Below are 20,758 nucleotides of genomic sequence, written 5' to 3' on the forward strand. Positions count from 1 at the left end.
TAATAGCGTGTAGATGCTTACCTATCACCCGATACACCACCACCTTTGCAGCAGCTTCATATGACAACGGATAATATGTAAGCAGCTGCAGGCTAACAAGGAGTTTGTGTCCTTCAATCCCAGCTACAGTGATTACTAGTGGATATAACCAATTTTTTTGACATTTGGCCGATGATAAAAGCATGTGGAACACATCTTTTGATGTGGCAGTACACTAAGTCATATACCTTATGTTTTAAACCGTCCTTTTTTTTACAAACTGTGAACCAACAAAATTATGCCTCTGCAGAAGCGGCCATGTTATGGGTCAAGAAATGTGCATTGGGTGATCTATGTTAAACAAATGTGCATCAAGGACCTTGTGCTATGTACTATATCATGTATGGCCATTCATTTTGTAATTAGTTACATAGTTACATAGTAATTTTGGTTGAAAAAAGACATGCGTCCATCGAGTTCAACCAGAGAACAAAGTACAACACCAGCCTGCTCCCTCACATATCCCTGTTGATCCAGAGGAAAGCGAAAAAAACCCTTACAAGGCATGGTCCAATTAGCCCCAAAAGGGAAAAAAATCCTTCCTGACTCCAGATGGCAATCAGATAAAATCTCTGGATCAACATCATTAGGCATTACCTAGTAATTGTAGCCATGGATGTCTTTCAACGCAAGGAAGCCCCCTTTAAATGCAGGTATAGGTATATTAAAAGTTGTTTTATGCCTGAATGATATTTTGAGCGAATAAACCTCCATACTGTTTTTTTTCATTTTCTTATCTTGTGTAACTTGATTAGAGGGATGGCTGTTCCCTGAGACCATTGTGACTATATGCTATACATGAGAAGCGTCACAAAGCGGGTGGGGGGAGAACAATGCCCTCATTCAGCACTTAGCTGAGTCAATCCAGTAGGTTGGATCACTTGCCAATGTACCAAGGGGAATTTGGGGCAATTGTACACATGCTAGATTATTGGCAGAGGTGGTTGTTATCAGTTGCCTTGACCAAGTTTATTAACCACTTTACCCCCACCCGTACGGATTTCTCCGTCCCTTTTTCCATCCTTTAACCCCCAGGGACGGAGAAATTCGTACTTTCCGCGTTCCCGACGCTGTCCGCGCTCCCGCTCGTAAACACGCCGCCCGCCGCTAGTAAACACGCCGCCGCCCCGCTCGCCCGGAGATCAATAAACGGGAAAATCCATTCCCGTTCGTTGATCTTAGCCCCGCAATGATCCGCTGCTCTCTGATGGGCAGCGCGATCATTGTGAGAAAAATCAAACACTTACAGCCTCCTTATACTTCCTCCAAGCTTCCGGAAGGACGCTTGGAGGTCGCATTAAAGCAAATAGTTACTGTGGCCATCTTGTGGCCAAATAGTAAAACTACACCCTACACATTTTTCACATACAAATAAATTACTTTTACACAAAAAATTAACTCATTACCTCCCACACTCCCAATTTTTTTTATTTTTTTTTGTAATAAAAAAAAATTGTAAAAAATGTACAATAAAAAAAAATACATAAATCGTTACCTTAGGGACTGAACTTTTTAAATATTTATGTCAGGAGGGTACAACACTGTTACTTTATAAACTATGGGCTTGTAATTAGGGATGGATGCAAAACTGAAAAAAATGCACCTTTATTTCCAAATAAAATATTGGCGCCAAACATTGTGATAGGGACATAATTTAAATGGTTTTATAACCGGGACAAAAGGGCAAATACATTTCATGGGTTTTAATTACAGTAGCATGCATTATTTAAAAACTATAATGGCCGAAAACTGAAAAATAATTAATTTTTTTCCCACATTTTTCCAATTTTTCCAATAAAACACATTTAGAATAAAATAATTCTTGGCATAATGTCCCACCTAAAGAAAGCCTAATTGGTGGTGGAAAAAACAAGATATCGATCGTTTAATTGTGATAAGTAATGATAAAGTTATAGATGAATGAATGGAAGGAGCGCTGAAAGGTGAAAATTGCTCTGGTGGTCAGGGGGTAAACCTCCTCAGTGGTGAAGTGGTTAAAGCATGTGCATGTAGCTTTAGCTGTGGTACAAGGGAACATTCAGTTGGCCATTCAAAACTCACACAAATAAAAGTGGCAACATGCCTGCCCTTCAGGTCCAGGCAGAAAGAAAAGCATGGAGGAATGTTAAAAAGTAAGCCATAGAGTTCCCGGCATGGTAGAAATAAAAAAATCCACTGCAGAACCAATGGCAGGATCACAGATTCTGCCACGGAACCAATCCTGCTGAATCTACCCGTTCATCGCTTTTATTGTGCCGTCCCAGTCCTTTTGATTATTACAAAAATCCTGACACTGTGAAATGACACACACGTAATTACTGTAATAAGGGAGGCAATCTCTATTCTTTGCAGTCGGTACAACTGAGCCTGAGCCATTCTGTTTTAAAATGCTGTAGAGACAGATTTTAATTTAACTCTTCAGAATTCAATTAGTATTTTTACGGCATGTCAAAAACAGAGGGCAGCTGCAGCACAGCAGTAATTCAGCATACTAAATATCTTTTTTTTATGACTTGTGTCAACATTTGGAGCTGTTTATGTGCTTGGGAAGGCCCTTTACAGATGGAGCAGCATTTGTAAAGATGCAGCAATTTTATCCCGGCATCTATCAGCTTTCTGTAAACTATTCATCTACCAAAGCTACAGCAGGTAACGTTCCACATAGTGATGAGCGAAAATGCCAATATTCTTTTTTTTAATTAATTGTCACAAAAATATTGTAAAATTCGACTTAAGAACAAGAATGCCTTTGAATTTTTTTTTCATTATTTTTTTGCATTTTTTGTGAATTTTTGCGGTTAAATACCAGGATTTCCAAATTTTTGAAAATTTTTTCTCAGTAAAAAATGTCCTATGTTTTGCATTTTTCATGAATTTTAACTTTGGGGAAAAAATGTGTTTCCTTAGACTATAATTTGACATTTCCATTTATTTTCGCAAATATAATCTCATATCCGAAAATGGCATTTTCGATGCGAAAATTACTTTGGGAAAAATTTGCAAGCAAGGCTGGTCCTACAGATTCTCTACCTCAATGTTTTTGACAACTCTCACTGGTGCACAACTTCACTAAATGATTAGAAGTCCAAAGGACCTCTTCCAAATTCTTTAGGAAGACCTTTTTTGCTTAGTGGGGAATTGCGTTTTCACAACAAGACATTGGTGTCAATTGACTCAAGCCAGTAAATCAAATTTTGGATGCACAACCACATTGAAGGTTATTAAAGTAGACCTGAACCAAGTAAAAATATTTAAAATAAACACATTATATACCTATAAATTATTATTACATACTTACCTCGCTATCAGTTCCTCTCAGAAGTTCAACATTTTATTTACTTCTTACAACGATTTCCATCCAGTTCAGACAAGATTTTGTCAGAACTAAAATATATTAGTTGCTGTCAGTTATAACTGAAACGACAACTGATGAGCAAGATACTCTCAATGTCTCATGTGGGTGATATTAGCAATGTGTATGGGTCTGACACACACTCCCTTTCATACTGTAATTTTTTTATCCTTTTGGGCTTATCCTCCATCAGTTTGTATTAACTATACTATTTTAGGTTGTGCTGACCAGTAAAGATGGCTCAAACCTCCGATTTTAGGTTTGCGAACCTCGAATGCGAACTTCCGTAAAAGTTTGGGTTCGCGCGAACTTCGCAAACCGCAATAGACTTCAATGGGGAGGCAAACTTTGAAAATTACAAACATTTATGCTGGCCACAAAAGTGATGGAAAAGATGTTTCAAGGGGTCTAACAACTGGAGAGGGGCATGGCAGAGTGGGATACACACCAAAATTCCCGGGGAAAAAACAGGATTTGACACACAGCAGCGTTTTAAGGGCAGAAATCACATTGCATGCTAAATTGGAGGCCTAAAGTGCTTTAAAACATCTTGCATGTGTATACATCAATCAGGTAGTTTAATTACTGTACTGCTTCACACTGACACACCAAACTCACTGTGTAACGCACCGCAAATAGCTGTTTGTGTAGTGACGGCTGTGCTGGACTGGTGCGTGCCATGGTGAGAGTGCAGGCAATAAGGGTTTTCAAGCCCATATGGTCGCCGGGCTGAGGTAGCTAAATGATAGAACAACAGTGATTGTCCTGCTGATCGAATTTGGTCCACAATGAAGCAGTGACCTTATTATCTTGGGTGTGCCCCCCCCCCCCCCCCCCCGAGACACTCATATAGCCGGCGCCCGGCGGTCATTGCTTCATTGTAATACGCAAGTCCCTTCACTGCGGAAAAGTAACGATCACAAAGGGGAATTGACACATGTACAATGTTGTTTTGTTGTTGCAGCTGCAGTGCAGCCAGAAAAATTAAGCAGGCCTGTACACACACCTGAAATAATTGCTATTGTTTTTTTTAGCGGTCGCTGCTAGCAGTGGCCTTAAAAATTCAGGAATCCGCCTGGTGTCCTGGACGCTGTTGGTGGTGGCGGAGAAGGCAGTCAAGGGGCCTGCAGGCAGAGATGCTGTGTGGGGACCAACTTAGTCTTGGGACAGGCAGTCACACGGCGTGCAGGCAGAGATGCTGTGTGTGTGGGGATCGACTTAGTCTTCGGGCGGGCAGTAGCCCTCCGGGATCCATGCCTCAATCATTTTAATAAAGGTGAAGTACTGAACACTTTTTTTGACTTAGGTGACTTCTCTTCTCAGTGACAATGCCTCCAGCTGTGCTGAAGGTCCTTTCTGACAGGACACTTGAGGCAGGGTAAGACAGAAGTTGGATGGCAAATTGTAACAGCTCTGGCCACAGGTCAAGCCTGCACACCCAGTAGTCTAGGGGTTCATCACTGCTCAGACTGTCGATGGATCTTTCTCTACCATTGTTAAAGAAAGGGTACGTTCGGGGAATCAGGGTTCAATTCCAGTCTGGAGTGGGAGCCTGAGATACGACTACCACCACACATCCAAGGAAGGCAGCAGGCACGGTACGCAAATCCCGTCTCGGAGAGGTAGTGATGAAAAATAACAATACAGGACTCTTTCAAGGCCCTGTATAATGATGAGTACACTTGAAATACTGTAACGGGAATCTGTTATGGAGGGCAAGTCTGCCATTAATTCAACAGTGTGGTCAACTCTCTTTGGTACTTTCTGCCCCATCGTGACCACGGGTAATGGCCAGGGAATCAGGGTTCGAACACGGTCCGGAGTGGGAGCATGAGAAACGGCTACCACCACACATCCAAGGAAGGACCCAAATGTGCTGTATAAGTAATGTACCTGCCCTGACCATGCTTTGCAGACCAGGCATCTGTGGTCGGATGGACCCTTGACCCAATGCTGTGTGCCAGAGATGACACCACTTGGCATTAACGAGAATCTGTTATGGAGGGCAAGTCTGCCATTCATTCAAGTGAAAGGTATGCACTGACTCCCAGGTATAATACAATGTGCAGTGACAGTTGCAGTGAAAGGTATACAGTCTATATTGCAGCTTTGAGAAAAGAATAATCGGCACTGGATGCATCTGGCAGCCTATGGTGGGGGGCTGGTGGTCAACTCACTGTGCCTCCGGGAAAAGAGATCCACTCAGTAGCCAAAAGAAGCAAAGTTCGGGCACCAATAGAGTTGCAAAGGCCACCACTTTATTTCATCCCACCAAACAAATACACATCACGGATGGTCTGAAAGCCGTTTCGCAATTCACTTGCTTCCTCAGAGTCTCTGAGGAAGCAAGTGAATTGCGAAACGGCTGTCAGACCATCCGTGATGTGTATTTGGTGGGATGAAATAAAGTGGTGGCCTTTGCAACTCTATTGGTGCCCGGACTTTGCTTCTTTTGGCTACTGAAAGGTATACAGTGACTGCTGGTATAACAATGTGCAGTCACACAGGTGCAGTGAACAGGTATGTAGTGACAGGTATTACAAATTTGCAGCTGTCACACACACACAGGTACCATGAACAGGTATGCAGTGACTGGTATTACAAATGTGCAGCTTTCACACACACGGGTACCGTGAACAGGTATGCAGTGACTGGTATATAATATAACACTGTGTGCTGTCATGCAGGTGCACTGAACAGGTATGCAGTGACTGGTATATAATATAACACTGCGTGCTGTCACACAGGTGCACTGAACAGGTATGCAGTGACTGGTATCAATACAATGTGCAGCTGTCACACACACAGGTACCAAGAACAGGTATGCAGTGACTGGTATTACAAACGTGCAGCTGTCACACACGTGCAGTGAAAAGGTAGGCACTGAATGTGCTGGGCCTGGCAGTGGCACAGTTGGAATAAGCAAGGGCCAGCTGCGACTGACTGACAGTGCTGTATATGCAAGTGTCAGTGGGCCACACACAAAAAAAAAACAGATCACAAGAACAACATTAGCTCTCTAAAGAGCTGTTAGGTGCTTTTTAGCAATATGTATCAGCAAAGAGCAAGCTAACAAGCCTAACAAGAACCTAACCAAGCTTTCCCTAATCTGTGCAGCAACCTCTCTCCCTTCTCTAATAACTGCAGCCACACCGAGTGAGATAATAGCCGACGCAGCTGCCTTATATAAGGGGGGGGGGGGCTCCAGGAGGGAGTGCAGCCTGATTGGCTACCATGTGTCTCCTGACTGTGATGTAGAGGGTCAAAGTGTAGCCTAATGATGTAGTATAGGGTGGCGGGTCGAACTCGCACATAGTTCGCAGTTCACCATGAACGCGAACCCCCGATGTTCATGCAAATACGTTCGCATGTGAACCGTTCGTGCCATCTCTACTAACCAGGAAGCAGCTATGGGGTAATTACTAGTTTCAAAATGGAGGGCAGAGAATTTAATTGACCACAGTGGACAAACAGGACGCAGGAGAGGAGAAAGAGATTCGTAACTACACTGGAGGTAAGGATGACGTGTGTATGTTTATTTTTACTTTACATTTTCATTCAGGTTTGCTTTAAAGGATACCCGAGGTGACATGTGACATGATGAGATAGATGTGGGTATGTACAGTGCCTAGCACACAAATAACTATGCTGTGTTTTTTTTTCTTTCTCTGCCTGAAAGAGTTTAATATCAGGTATGTAAGTAGCTGACTCAGTCCTGACTAAGAAAGGAAGTGACTACAGTGTGACCCTCACTAATAAGAAATTCCAACTATAAAACACTTTCCTAGAAGAAAATGGCTTCTGAGAGCAGGAAAAAAGATAAAAGGGGTCAATAGTTCATAGATTTTAGCTCTGGCATACTTCAGTGAATGTGTCATTTGAGCAGAAACAATAAAACAGTTAAAATGTAAAAAAAGTAGATTTAAACATAAGATAAAACTGTAGAATATCTTAAAAAGTCATTTTTAGGAGAAGGGAAATATATACAATCGTTTATTTCATTTGTTTATTTTCAGCTTGGGTGTTCTTTAAGACTGGTAACATATTTATTATTTGTTCCCTCCAGTTTATGTTTTTTTTTTTTTTTACACTTTTCAGGAGTGAGAAAAAAGGGAAGGAAAACATAAAATACGGTATATACGTTTTAAAAAGCCAATGTAAAAATAAAGTTCTAAAATACAAGTTAATGCAAAAAAAAAAGCATATTAAAATGTCCAACCTTTCAAAACTGATTTTAATGGAGCGTCCAGGTTCTGCTTCGATCACCCATTCACAGTTCAGAGAGTCTTTATAATATCCTGGCCATCCTGGAGAGAGAATGACTCCACTGGGAGAGGAGAAGTGACCACCACACGGAGCTGGCAAGACAAAATAGACATTTCATGTCAGTAATTATCCTCATTCTTAATGAGATTGCGCTGAAACCAGCCAACTCATAAAGCATAAGTCTCAGAAAAGGATTCTGGGTCATTTGTCCCATCTAGCTGATGCGTCCTTAGAGACCTCATGCTGGCCTTGCTTGTATAATCTTTGTGAACTCTAACCACACACCTATGGAGGATCTCATTTTAATTAGGCCATGGTATGTCTAGTGAGAAAACTGACGGTGAAAAAATGAGTTTAACTTACCTGGGCCTTCTACCAGCCCGCTGCAGCTGCCCTGTGCCGATGCTGTCACTAAAGTGATCCTCCAGTCCCCCACAGTGACCCTCTTCTGGCTGGCCAACTGTGCATTGTGACAGAGGGTCATTGCGGGGGACCGCAGGATCGATTTGTCACGGAGTGGGCACAGGGCGGCTGCAGGGGGCTGGTAGAAGCCTCAAGTAAGTTAAACCCATTTTTTTCCATTCACTTTAGGCTCACTTTAAACTCAAATACACTTTTCTAAGTATTGTAGATGATATTTCAGTTTTTTTACTGAGCACCATAACAATGAATGTGCAAGTGTGGCAGACCAGATGTCCATACTCATAATTCAAAAGCAATCTCAAAGAGAGGCACGAGAGGTAACAAAAACCAACACTGCACTATGTAAAATTGGAAATTGTAGGACATGTGCTAATTGTAGGACATGTGCTAATTGATCTCACAAGCTTGTGTTACCCAAGGACAACCACAAAGTACCAGTATCGATCCTTAACGAGGAGGTTTTGGTGGTGTGCATGCCTTAATAAACAGTGGTTGCTCTGCAAACATAGATTATGTTGCAAACATTAAAACAACCTAAAATACCCTGATGGGGATATGCCTAAAAGACAGAAAAAGATTAAAGCATGAAAGGAAGTTTAAGCCAAATGTATCCTTATGAGACTTGGAGAAATAATGGTAAAAAAACAGAAGATGTATTGGGCAATTAAGTATTTTCTAATTCAGTTCATTAAGTTAACGTTACTTAAATAAAATATATCCTGAGACGCCATATATCTAACATATAAAAAAAATCTTAGACTATACATACTATAGCATAAAATGTAATGTTGAAAAGTGATCTAGAAAATATAATGAACTTATACGTACTAGAGCTACAGCACAACAAATGTGCTATCCTCCATATACATTAAGTAGAATCTGAATGTATTTCCCATATGCTTGCGCATAGGCCGAAAATTAAGTTACCACTGTGCTCTAAATGTAATTACATTACTGTATTCCTTAAAGCAGCAGGGTAGGCCATACTATGCCAGAAAAAAAAATATATATATAGAGAGAGAGAGAGAGAGAGAGAGAGAGAGAGAGAGAGAGAGAGAGAGAGAGAGAGAGAGAGAGAGAGAGAGAGAGAGAGAGAGAGAGAGAGAGAGAGAGAGAGAGAGAGAGAGAAATACTTGTTCAACGTACATAACAGATATATTGTACTGTCCATCTTTTGATTTCATGATTTCAGTGGGTTTTATATAGCAGATAAAGATAATTCTGTTACTGGCATTTGCCATTTTGGTTCCCTCTGACTGAAGCCAAATCTGTCATCAATTCCTCCCTCAGGGCCCATTTCCACTATCACGAATTTGCATGCGTTTTTCGCATGCAAATTCGCATAGCAATACAAGTGAATGGGACTGTTTCCACTTGTCAGGATTCCTTTGCGTTTTTCTGTGCAGAAAAAATTTGCACGGCAGAGCCATCAGAATTTGCATGCCGCATACCGATATGCGAATCGCATACAATGTATTTAATAGGAAATTCGCATGTAGCTTGGGTATGCAAATTTTCATGCGAATTTTCATGCGAATTCGCGTAGTAACAATGGAAAATCACACCAGCACTGCAATGGTTAAATTCGCATACATCGTCGTCCATGCGAATTTGCATGAAAATTTGCATACACCCGCGTGCGAAATTCGCATCCGCATGCAAATTTTTACCGCGGCGATTCGCAACGCACAAGTGGAAACGGGCCCTTACTATTTTTTTCTCCTACAAACTACGCTGTCATAACTTGTAAACATGTGAGTATAGATCAGGTTTCAGCTCAGCAGCTCACTGAACTGCACTCAGCCAATCAGTGAGGAACAGGAATGTGGGAGGGGAAATGACAAGCTTCCCCTCTCTCCCTCTCCGCGGCGATGGCAAGAATAGAGCCAGACTGACTGAGATAAGATTTATTACAGCAGAAACATTTCTGATTAGATTGGAATGCTTGCAATGCAGGGTAAGGATGCAAGAGGCATAATGAACACAGAGCAGTGGGTAAATGGAATTTGATTTTGTGGCTGACAAATCCTCTTTAAGAAACGTGATAAGATGTCAATTGACCAAGCTTCTTCTGCCCTACAAAAAGTGTTAAAATAATCAGATTTAGGTGGTCGATGATTGATACCTGTCAACAGGTCAGGTAATTTTCCATTAACTTCTGAATTTGATTTGCTCTATTCAAATGTTTTTTTCTGCCCAAAAGGAATTCCACTTCCTGTAGAGCAAACACTGGCCTTCAAAATCAGATTCTGCTCTGATCCATATAAGCATACACACATTAACTGTCACCCTTAAAGGACCACTATCGCGAAAAAAGTAGGAAGTTAAAATCTGACAGAACCAACGTGTTTTGGGCCAGTCCATTTCCTCATAGGGGATCCTCAGGGTACTCATTTACTTTAATAAAAAAAAGCAACACTCTTTCCTCACAAAATATTATCAGGCAAAATTGTAGGCATTAATTTTAAATATCATAAGTAATAGAAACATTTAAAAAACAACAACAACATATTTTTCACTTATGCTGCAGATTTATCAGTCTCATAAATCGATACTAAAGCCGCATCTACACGAGTAGATGCGGCCGCGATGCTCCTTATTAATCGAGCCGCTGATGCGGCTCGATTGATAAGATCCGTCAGGACGGATCTCCGCACCGCCGATTCCCTGCTCTCTCCCCGCGAGGGGACAATGGCAGGGAATCGAGCGGAAGATAAGCGGCGCCACCGTGGACGAGCGGCAGGAGCGGGGAATAGAATGTGGCGCACGCGCGGCGGGCACGCGGAAGAGGCGATCCAGCAGCTAATCGAGCCGCCGGATCGCAGCCTCATCTACCCGTGTAGATGAGGCTTAATATCTGAGGGTCTCTCTGAGACGCAAAGATAAGGAACTCTTGAAATAATAGTGGCAGTTGTGCACAATTTAAGCCCAGCTTTTTCAGTACTCTACCAGCAAGCATCACGGTATTTAAAGCAGCTGAACAATATGATCATGCAATTGTCTTCATTTTGTGAGCAGAGTAAAAAGAGTTCAATGATGAGTTTCTGGCTTTTAAATCTCCTGCCTCCAGCTGAGGAACAAAACACTTCACTTTAGAGAAAGGAACTTTGAGGTCAGATGCATTGTATTATAAATAGCTCATCTGGATTGCTGTAAAAGTCTTGTCCTGAAAATGTCAGGAACTCTCTATCACATCATTTTTCCGGCAAACAAATGTTTTCATTTGATAAGTGGTGAATGATGATAAACACCAAAAGATTAAAAGTGAGATGGTCTACTTTCCTTAACGGTAATGTTGTTATTAAACTAAACCCTTCTAAGAGTCAAGACACCTTTCATTTAGGTACATGAATTACAGTATATTCAACTTTTTCCAGAAAGCGTTGGTTGAAGTCTACTACGTCCTGCAGGTTGCTGACCGGCTCTGACAGGACGTAGATTTTAACCTGCCTGCTGCACACTCCTGCTGCTACCGCCAATTGCGTTGCTCTCTCTTTGCCATAGTTCACTCTCACTGCTGTCTATATGATGGCAGAGCTTTGTGAGCCGGTCAGGAGCCAGTTTCATTGGCTCCTGAACACTGTGAGCCAATCCCATTGGCTTACATTGATGGACAGGGTCAGAAGCCAATGAAAGCGGCTCTTGAATGGCACGCAGATCTCTGCCATAATAGTGACGGCAGAGAGAGAAGCCTTTGGCGATGGAAGAGCAGCGGGTATGTGCGGTGGTTCATCAGTAAGCGCCGTTCTGTGGTACCAGCTCCTTAAAGGGCCAGAGACTGCTGGTACACAAGGGGTTAAATATAATGTATATTGTTTTTCAATGTTTTTTTTATTTTTAGGCTTCAAACTATTGTACTATTATTATTATTTATTTTTTTATAATAAGGGATGCATGTAATATTACACATACATTTTTCATTATAGAGCATGATCTGTTGGTTTGGCTAGTAAATTTACTTCTTTACTGCTGCAGAAAATGAGAATTGGCTTGCAAAATTTGAGAACTTTTTTGCCAGAGGAGACATTGAAAAAAAAAGCCATGAACCTTCACGAAACATGAATTTTTCACACAGGTGGGTATTTTATAGCTCATTGACGTCAGTGATTCTTCCTAAAATTATTTTGGTAAACTAAAGCCCTATTGATCACTCTGGACTTAAGACACAAAAGTAAAGCAGACAGCTATTGAGACATTCAACAAGATGCTAAAAATTATACTTGCAGCTTTGAATTGGCCGATCCAAATTAACTTGTAGTATATAATTGACTGATCCCGTTTCCAAGCTGCATACAATTTGCATTACTACAGAAAGCAGTACAGGTTTGCTTATCTCTGGTTATTTGGCAAATGTACTCATTGCCGGCAAGGAGACATTTTCTGTCTATTTTATACACACAATAGTGGCGCAAGTGATAAGTATTTAAAATTCTATATCTTTATTTGTAAATGGATTCTCCAAAAAAGAGTTTCCTCAAATCGCTTCCCCATGCATTACCCACACTACACACACATACATGGGAGTTTATGTGGTGCCCTTTAAAAATACCTTATTCTAGGTTTGTTGTAAAAAATCTTACAATAAAAAGAAAAGAGTCTCTTATTCAAAAGAGAAAGAGTCCAATTCCTAGAGGGATTATGCACAAATAGCCTGATGACTTATAATCGAAATAAATATCTGGAGTATATACGACACAGAGGATAAGCTCAAGTGATTGGTTGTATATCACCCGAAATGGTTGGTGGCTCAATGTCCCCCTCAGTCCAGTATCCGGGGTTGTCCGTGCTCCACAGGACTCAATGGGATCAGATTTCCTCCACTGTTGTGGGCAAAGAACGGCGCGTCCGCCGTGTCCAGACAAAAAAGTCACGCAAGCAACGGGCTCACTCGTACTGTTAACCGTAGCAATTCCATTGTCGTGACGTCACTCCGCAAGACGCTCAGCTGTTCTCGCGGGAATTCACTCTCCTTACCCACCAATAGTGTAGTCCACTGGAGAGAGGATGTCCGCCTACCATGCGCCTCACTCTGGTTCCTGTTTCTTCCTGGTTTCTCCGCAACTTAGTTGTTTTGCATTATTTTCTGTCTGTGTCTTGATTCTGCTGCTTTTCTCCTTCCTCTGCTGAATGGACACATCGCCCTGGCAACAGCTAAGTCACTTCAGCAGAAAAGGAGAAGGGCAGAGTGAAGACACAGGCAGAGAGACACTTGCCAGCTATAATTACAATCTACGATTCACCAGAGATAAGAAAACTTGTAACCGTTTTTAAACACAGAGTTAAAGAGAAACCCTAACCAAGAATTGAACTTTATCCCAATCAGTAGCTGACACCCCCTTTCCCATAAGAAATCTTTACCTTTTCTCAAATGGATCATCACATCAGGTGGCTCTGTATGGCTAATATTGTGGTGAAACCCCTCCCACGGGGTGATGTCAGGACCATGGTCCTGCCAGTTTCCTGTCTGTGAACCTCATTGAATTGTGTGAAATAACAGCTGTTTACAGCTGTTTCCAACTGCCAAAAAAGCAAGCAGCATGTCCTTCCTCTGACATACAGTAACCTGCCAGCAGTAAAAATGTCACCATGTAATAAATGTCAGAATGTAAATCAGGGAGAGGAAAGATTTTACAATGGGAAAACACTGACTAAATCATTTGTACATAATGTTTGTAAAATACAGCACTTTTTTATTACATAATTTTTCTGGAGTTCCTCTTTAAGCAAACATTTGTAAAATTTGTAAACATTTTTACATACAGAGAATGCTTGGGAATGCTTTAAAACATTCTTTTATGTATCTAAGATTAGTTACTGAAATTTTAGTTTTGGCTGGATAATCCCATATTAAGCAATTACAAAGAAAGTATTTAAAAAATCTTTATCATTGTTGACCCTAATAAATAATTTGAAAAAAAATCATTGTGCATTTCTTTTAAGCTAGAGCAAGGCTGCACTCCTTTATCAAGTGATACTTTATTGCTGTTTATGTAGGTCAACTTGCATTTATGGTTTCGTTTGCTTTATTCATGAGTTGTGTAAATCAATAGACTAATAGGCTGAAAATGCCTTTTATCTTGCTCTTTTAGACATTAATGAATCTTTTCTATATACCTCCTGGTCACACTTTGTCTTTACAAGATTTATATAATTTCAGTAAAACAGTGTTTGAAGAAATAATGTGGTTTACACCAATATTTCTCATCATTATTACAATATGTCCTCTGCTTTGAAGGTTGGTGTTTACTAAGTCCCCTCTGGTATGGCTAATATGTCAATTACCACTTGATGCTTACTTATACATGTATCTTCTTGTCTATAAATCTATCCTACTTGTCTATAATGCTACTAGCCTGTACTACTTTTAATTAACAAGAAATCATCAGTGTGTTTATATAATGTTATTGTTAAACTCAAAACATATTACGATCAGAGGACTTTGACCAGTTGAAGTACTTTCTGATCCCATAAGTACCCCCTCGAGTACATGCATGGTATGTTGAGAAACCAGATAAAACAACAAATACTTCTTCAGATGCACTACAGAGTCTCTTCTGCTCTGAAACGTGCATTTGTATTCAGGGATGCAAGGCACGTGGTCTACAATTCATTCAGTACATCTTAATGTCTGTTATATGTTCTGAACATGAATTTAGGTTTGACTTATAAAAATGGGTACTGGCAACCAAGCTGAATGCCTGGATTGTGGTCTGCGATTGCTTAACCCCTTCAGTACGGAGCAGTTTCTGGCTCCTTAAGGTCCAGAGACCGATGGCAGAAAAAAACGGATCTCGCCGACGTCACGCCACGTGGAATCGCTGGTACCGGGAGATCGGGAGAACATTGAGAGTATGTGGTGACAATGAGTGAAATCTACGCCCTAGTAGCTCCCAAACAGGGCATGAATTTCAATTAGCGTTGTTAAGTAACCTCTTATTAAATGCCTGGAGACTGACTTATGCTGGGAATACACCATACAATTTTATGTTAAGGTGTGTACACACGCACTACAGAAGCCAATGACGGGTCCGTCAGACCCTCCCGCCGGGCAGACTTTCAGCATACGCTCAGCGGATCGTTCAGGAACAGCCTTATAAGTCCGCTGACAGTGCGTACACACGCACTACTGTCGGCTGAAAGTCCGCCCAGCTTCCGTAGTGCGTGTGTACACACCTTTAGATTGTTCTGTTATGCTGGGAATACACCATACAATTTTCTGTTAGATTTACCTGCCAGATAGATTAAGTTCAACATGTTGGAAATGTATCTATCTTACCATCTATCTGCCGAGCAATTGGGCATTGTTCTACTCAGCAGGAGATAAACAGAAGACAATGCACCAGAGATAATGACCATTCTCTACAGAAAATAATCTAATTATGCATTCTAACAGAAAAGCTAACAGAAAAATCTAATGCTGGGCATACACGGTGAGTTTTATGTGCTGGATCGAGCCGCTGGCTCGATCCCGGCGCATCCCCACTCGTCCCCGCCGGCACCTGGATCGATCCCCGCTCATCCCCGCGGGTGCTCCTTATCCTCCACTTGTTTTCTGCCCATTGTCCGCCCGTGGGTATCGAGCGGGGAATCGAGCGCCTCATTGATCGGACCTGTCGGAAATTATCAATCGAGCCATCAGTGGCTCGAATGATAAGGAGAATCATGTCCGTGTATGTCCAGCATAACAGAAGAACCTCAAGCCCAATCTACACGATATGATTCTTTGTGCGATTCAATTACGATTCTATTTACGATCCGATTAAATCCAACATGTCCGATCGGGATTCGATTTGATTCAATTCGATTTGCCATTACAAAACAATGGCAAATCGAATTGAGTTGAATCAAATCCCGATTGGACATGTCAGATTTAATCGGATCGTAAATAGAATCGTAATCATGTCGTATAGATTGGTCTTAACAGACAATTGTACGGTGTATTCCCAGCATTAGATTTTCTGTTAGATTTACTGTAATTAGATTATTTTCTGTAGAGACTGGTCATTATCTCTGGTGCATTGTCTTCTGGTTATCTCCTGCTGAGTAGAACAATGCCTAATTGCTCAGCAGATAGATGGTTAGATAGATCATTTCCAACATTTTGAAAATTATCTATCTGGCAGGTAAATCTAACAGAAAATCTAACATAAAATTGTATGGTGTATTCCCAGAATAAAGGTCCGTACACACTCAACAAAAGTGACTGCAAACAAACAACCAACATTGTGAAAGCAACTTTTCCCATGACAAAGACAAATGAGAAGTCTTTCTAACAACATTGTTCGCACACTGATATTGCAAATGACCAGCACTTTTAAAAACTGTGCGCACAATCAGAAGTAACATTATGCACAACATGCGCACATTCTGTAGAATAATGTCATTTAAACTAAATTGTACACATGTGACAGACTGCACAATATCAACAGCCGGCTGTGTTGATCTGCTGAATGGATCGGGTGAAATGTCTGATATTGGTTGTTGGCTTGTCATCATTTGGCTAATTTTTTTTTTACACAATTTTCATCTGATATGCTAAAATCTATAATTTATCAGACCTTTCAAATGACTTTTGTTGAGCATGTATACATGGCTTTTGGCATTTTGATAAGTACTTGCCTAAATGTCAGTGAATACTCACCTTAAAGTGACACTGAAGCGAAAAAAAACGTATGAAACCATTAATTGTATGTGTAGTACAGATACCGTATTTTTCGGAATATAAGACGCACTTTTTCTTCCCCAAAACTGGGGGGGGAAAGTGGGTACGTCTTATATTCAAAAGGTACGGTTTTGGGTCCCAGAATATACTCACCTGATCCTGTCCTCCATCTGCGGTAATCCGAGGCTGCCCGATCATCCAGATTCATGTCTTCTGTATCATGAGGCTTCCCATTCCTTAAGGATGCAGCTCTTTGGCGTCCCATCCGCCGCGTTCCTCATCGCTGCAGTCTCGGTATATAGACTGCAGCCTTCCGGTGTACGCATTCCTCTGCCCGATACTCTTCCTAGTTACCGCATCATAGGCACTTCCTGGTTACAGTGCCTCTTCTTTGTGACCCGCAGCGCACGTGTGCCTGACGTCACGTGCGCTGTAACCAGGAAGTGCCTATGACGCGGTAACTAGGAAGAGTATCGGCAGAGGAACGAGTACACTGGAAGGCTGCAGTCTATATACCGAGACTGCAGTGATGAGGAATGCCGCAGATGGGACGCCAAAGAGCTGCATCCTTAATGAGTGGGAAGCCTCATGATACAGAAGACATGAATCTGGATGATCGGGCAGCCTCGGATTACCGGTGATGGAGGACAGGAGCGCGGCGGCAGGATCAGGTGAGATACAGCAGAGGTTAGTTAGTGAAGTGTAGCATAGTGTAGTGTCGTTGGTGGGGGGGGCAGAAGGGGTTAGTTAGTGAAGTGTAGTGTAGTTGGTGGGGGCAGCATAGGTTAGTTAGTGAAGTGTAGTGTAGTTGGTGGGGACAGCAGAGGTTAGTTAGTGAAGTGTAGTGAGGTGTAGTTGGTGGGGGGCAGTAGGGGTTAGTTAGTGAAGTGTAGTGAGGTGTAGTTGGTGGGGGACAGAAGGGGTTAGTTAGTGAAGTGTAGTGTAGTTGGTGGGGACAGCAGAGGTTAGTTAGTGAAGTGTAGTGAGGTGTAGTGTAGTTGGTGGGGGGCAGAAGGGGTTAGTTAGTGAAGTGTAGTGTAGCTGGCCAGTGTAGCCTAGATGGAAACATTTTAGAGGGGAGTAGGTTGGTAAGACGCCCCTGCACCAAAGACGCATCTAGGTTTAGTTATTTTTTTTTTCCTGATTTTTGCCATCTAAAGCTAGGTGCGTCTTATATGTCGGAGCGTCTTATATTCCGAAAAATACGGTAACTAATAGAACATTAACCTCCCTGGCGGTAAGCCCGAACTGAGTTCGGGCTATGCCGCCGCGAGGCACCGCTCAGGCCCCGCTGGGCCGATTTGGATAATTTTTTTTGTTACACGCAGCTAGCACTTTGCTAGCTGCGTGTAACCTCCGATCGCCGCCGCTACCCGCCGATCCGCCGCTATACGCGTCGCCGCAGCCGCCCCTCCCCAGACCCCGTGCGCTGCCTGGCCAATCAGTGCCAGGCAGTGCCGTGGGGTGGATCGGATTCCCCTTTGACGTCACGACGTCGATGACGTCGGTGACGTCATCCCGCCCCGTCGCCATGGCGATGGGGGAAGCCCTCCAAGAGATCCCGTTCTTTGAACGGGATCTCTTGATCTCCGATCGCCTTCGGCGATCGGAGGGGCTGGGGGAATGCCGCTCGGCAGCGGCTATCATGTAGCGAGACAGTGTCTCGCTACATGAAAAAGATTTTTTTTTTAAAAAAAACGTATTTGCTGCCCCCTGGCGGATTTTAATAAACCGCCAGGGAGGTTAATAGCAATGTAGAGTCTCATATTTTTATTTTTAGTTTTTTTCTTTATTACATTGCATCATTCATATTTTCAGTTAACAAACTACACTCTGTATTTTAAACTATGAAACAGAACAGAGCTAATGACCCTTTGAACTTCCCTGGTAACCAAGGAAGTCCTGCTGCACCAAATGGTAGGGTGAAGTAGAAAATCTTTATTCTTTAAAGCGGAATATAACCCTGCATTTCAACTTTGCTCTAAAACATTATTTACAGCATATTATATGCAACCAGCATTTTTTTTTACTAGACCAGCATTGGAAGGGTTACACACAGAGAGAGAACTGCTCCCCGCAGCTGAAGTTTAGATAGATACATTTAAATAAACAGAATGTAACAAGTGAGGAATGTTACACACTCTTTGGCTGTCCTCCAGCTCCTGCACAGTCAGAGAGAGTGAGTCACATTCCACACTTGTTACATTCTGTGTACTTAAATGTATCAATCTAAATTTCGGATGCGTCTGCATTTCTTACCACTGAACTTTAAAGCTCTGTGTGTAACCCTTCCAATTGCTGGTCTAGTAAATAAAAATGCTGGTTGCATATAATATGCTGTAAATAATGTTTTAGAGCAAAGTTAAAATGCAGGGTTATATTCCACTTTAATCCATCATCAGTGTTACAGTTAAAAACTCACGCGTATCAGAGCAGTAAATGGCTCCTTAATCTTAGCCTACAAATATAGGTGTTACACAGGATAAATAGTGTGTCAGGCCACACCCCTGGGGGTGTGCATCTTGGCCTTAAAGGTACATACATCATGATCTAAAAGTGGTTTGGGCCACTGCAATACAATAGTGGCCTGACACAGTAGTGTGGCCTGACACACTATTTAACCCGTGTAACACCTATATTTGTAAGCTATGATCAAGGAGCCATTTACTGCTCCGATACGCGTGAGCTTTTTACTGTAACACTGATGATGGATTAAAGAATAAAGATTTTCTACTTCACCCTACCATTTGGTGCAGCGGGACTTCCTTGGTTACCTATGAACTTTTGGCATTTGAACTTCCTGCTCCCATCGGTGCATTACATGTGAGTGTAGCAGTCTCCCTTTCCCTTTCTGCATTGTTCTCTTTGAACTTCCCTGCAGTAAAAACTTATCTGAGTCTGTCTTTCACTGTTTCTTTGGTGTATAAGTGCTACAGAAAACCACACTGAGTTGGGTCGGAGAGCTCAGAGAAGCTCTTTTGCATAGATAACAAGTGACTTTTTTAACTCTCCCTGTACTGGAAACAATATGAGACTCTTTTATTTGCTACTAATGTTCTATTTCTTAGCTGTACTACACATACAGTTCATTGTCTTATACTTTTTTTCACTTCAGATTCCCTTTAAGAGTCAAACTTTAATCATACAGCGATACAACAGAAAAACTTTTTCAGGGCTTAAATATATAATAAACCTTCTGTACATAGAATGTAGAAGAATGATTTTCCTTTCACTTTGGCTGGCCTACTCCATTGATAGCAGCAGGTAGGAAGCAGCGCATATATTCTCTGCATGCTGGATATGGATGTCCATCAGAAATGACTTTTACATTCCGTCGCTGTGATCACATCCAGCAGTCATATCTTTTAAAGTTTAGATTGAAAAGTAGCACAGCGGATGCTTGAGTTGTAGCAGCCGGGACTCTGGCCTACGCCTGGCACATATATCAGGTGACTTGAGTTTGAAATGGGGAATGATTTAATGATGCGCAGAAATGTTCTGTCGTGGTGCCACTTTTATGTGGTGCATAACGTATTTCCTGTGTGGGAAGTGTGCTTCATCACCGAGGTTATAAGCTGCTACCTTCACACATGAAATATAAGCACATTCCCACAAAAAGCCAGGAGTTCCAAATTCTGTCGCAATGATCTTTTATTATGTTTTCTTATGGCTCCATAAATTACCGTTGTTTTCACAGTGGAAAAAATACCTCCTTTGACAATCAACAATCCCAGACCTTCTGCGAGCTAAAGCCAGAATCTCTTTTTCTTCAAATATGGATAGAATGAGGATAAAGGGGTTCTCTGGTATCTGTGAAAAAAGCTAACACGGACACTTACCTGGGGCTTCTATCGGCCCCCTGCAGCTGTAATGTCCCACTCCGTCCTCCTCCGATGCTCCGTTCCCCGCTGCCGGTAACCTGCTAATTATTCGTCTGTCCCTTCCTGAGACACAGAGGTGATCGGCTGTCATAGGCTGAAGCCTATGACAGCTGATCACGGGGATTGGCTGGCGGG

The 20,758-nt window shown here is 41.9% G+C and overlaps 1 protein-coding gene across 1 annotated transcript in view; it reads right to left on the minus strand.

The window, feature by feature from the left end:
• CSMD3 (CUB and Sushi multiple domains 3) overlaps positions 1-20,758 on the minus strand; it is a 1,539,978-nt gene that overhangs the window by 600,661 nt on the left and 918,559 nt on the right. Inside the window, exon 18 of the mRNA XM_068237930.1 lies at positions 7,611-7,749. Coding sequence (XP_068094031.1) covers positions 7,611-7,749 — 139 coding nt within the window. The remainder of the gene's footprint in view (positions 1-7,610; positions 7,750-20,758) is intronic.

The sequence above is a fragment of the Hyperolius riggenbachi genome, chromosome 5 (assembly GCF_040937935.1).
Source record: "Hyperolius riggenbachi isolate aHypRig1 chromosome 5, aHypRig1.pri, whole genome shotgun sequence".
Lineage (NCBI taxonomy): Eukaryota > Metazoa > Chordata > Amphibia > Anura > Hyperoliidae > Hyperolius > Hyperolius riggenbachi.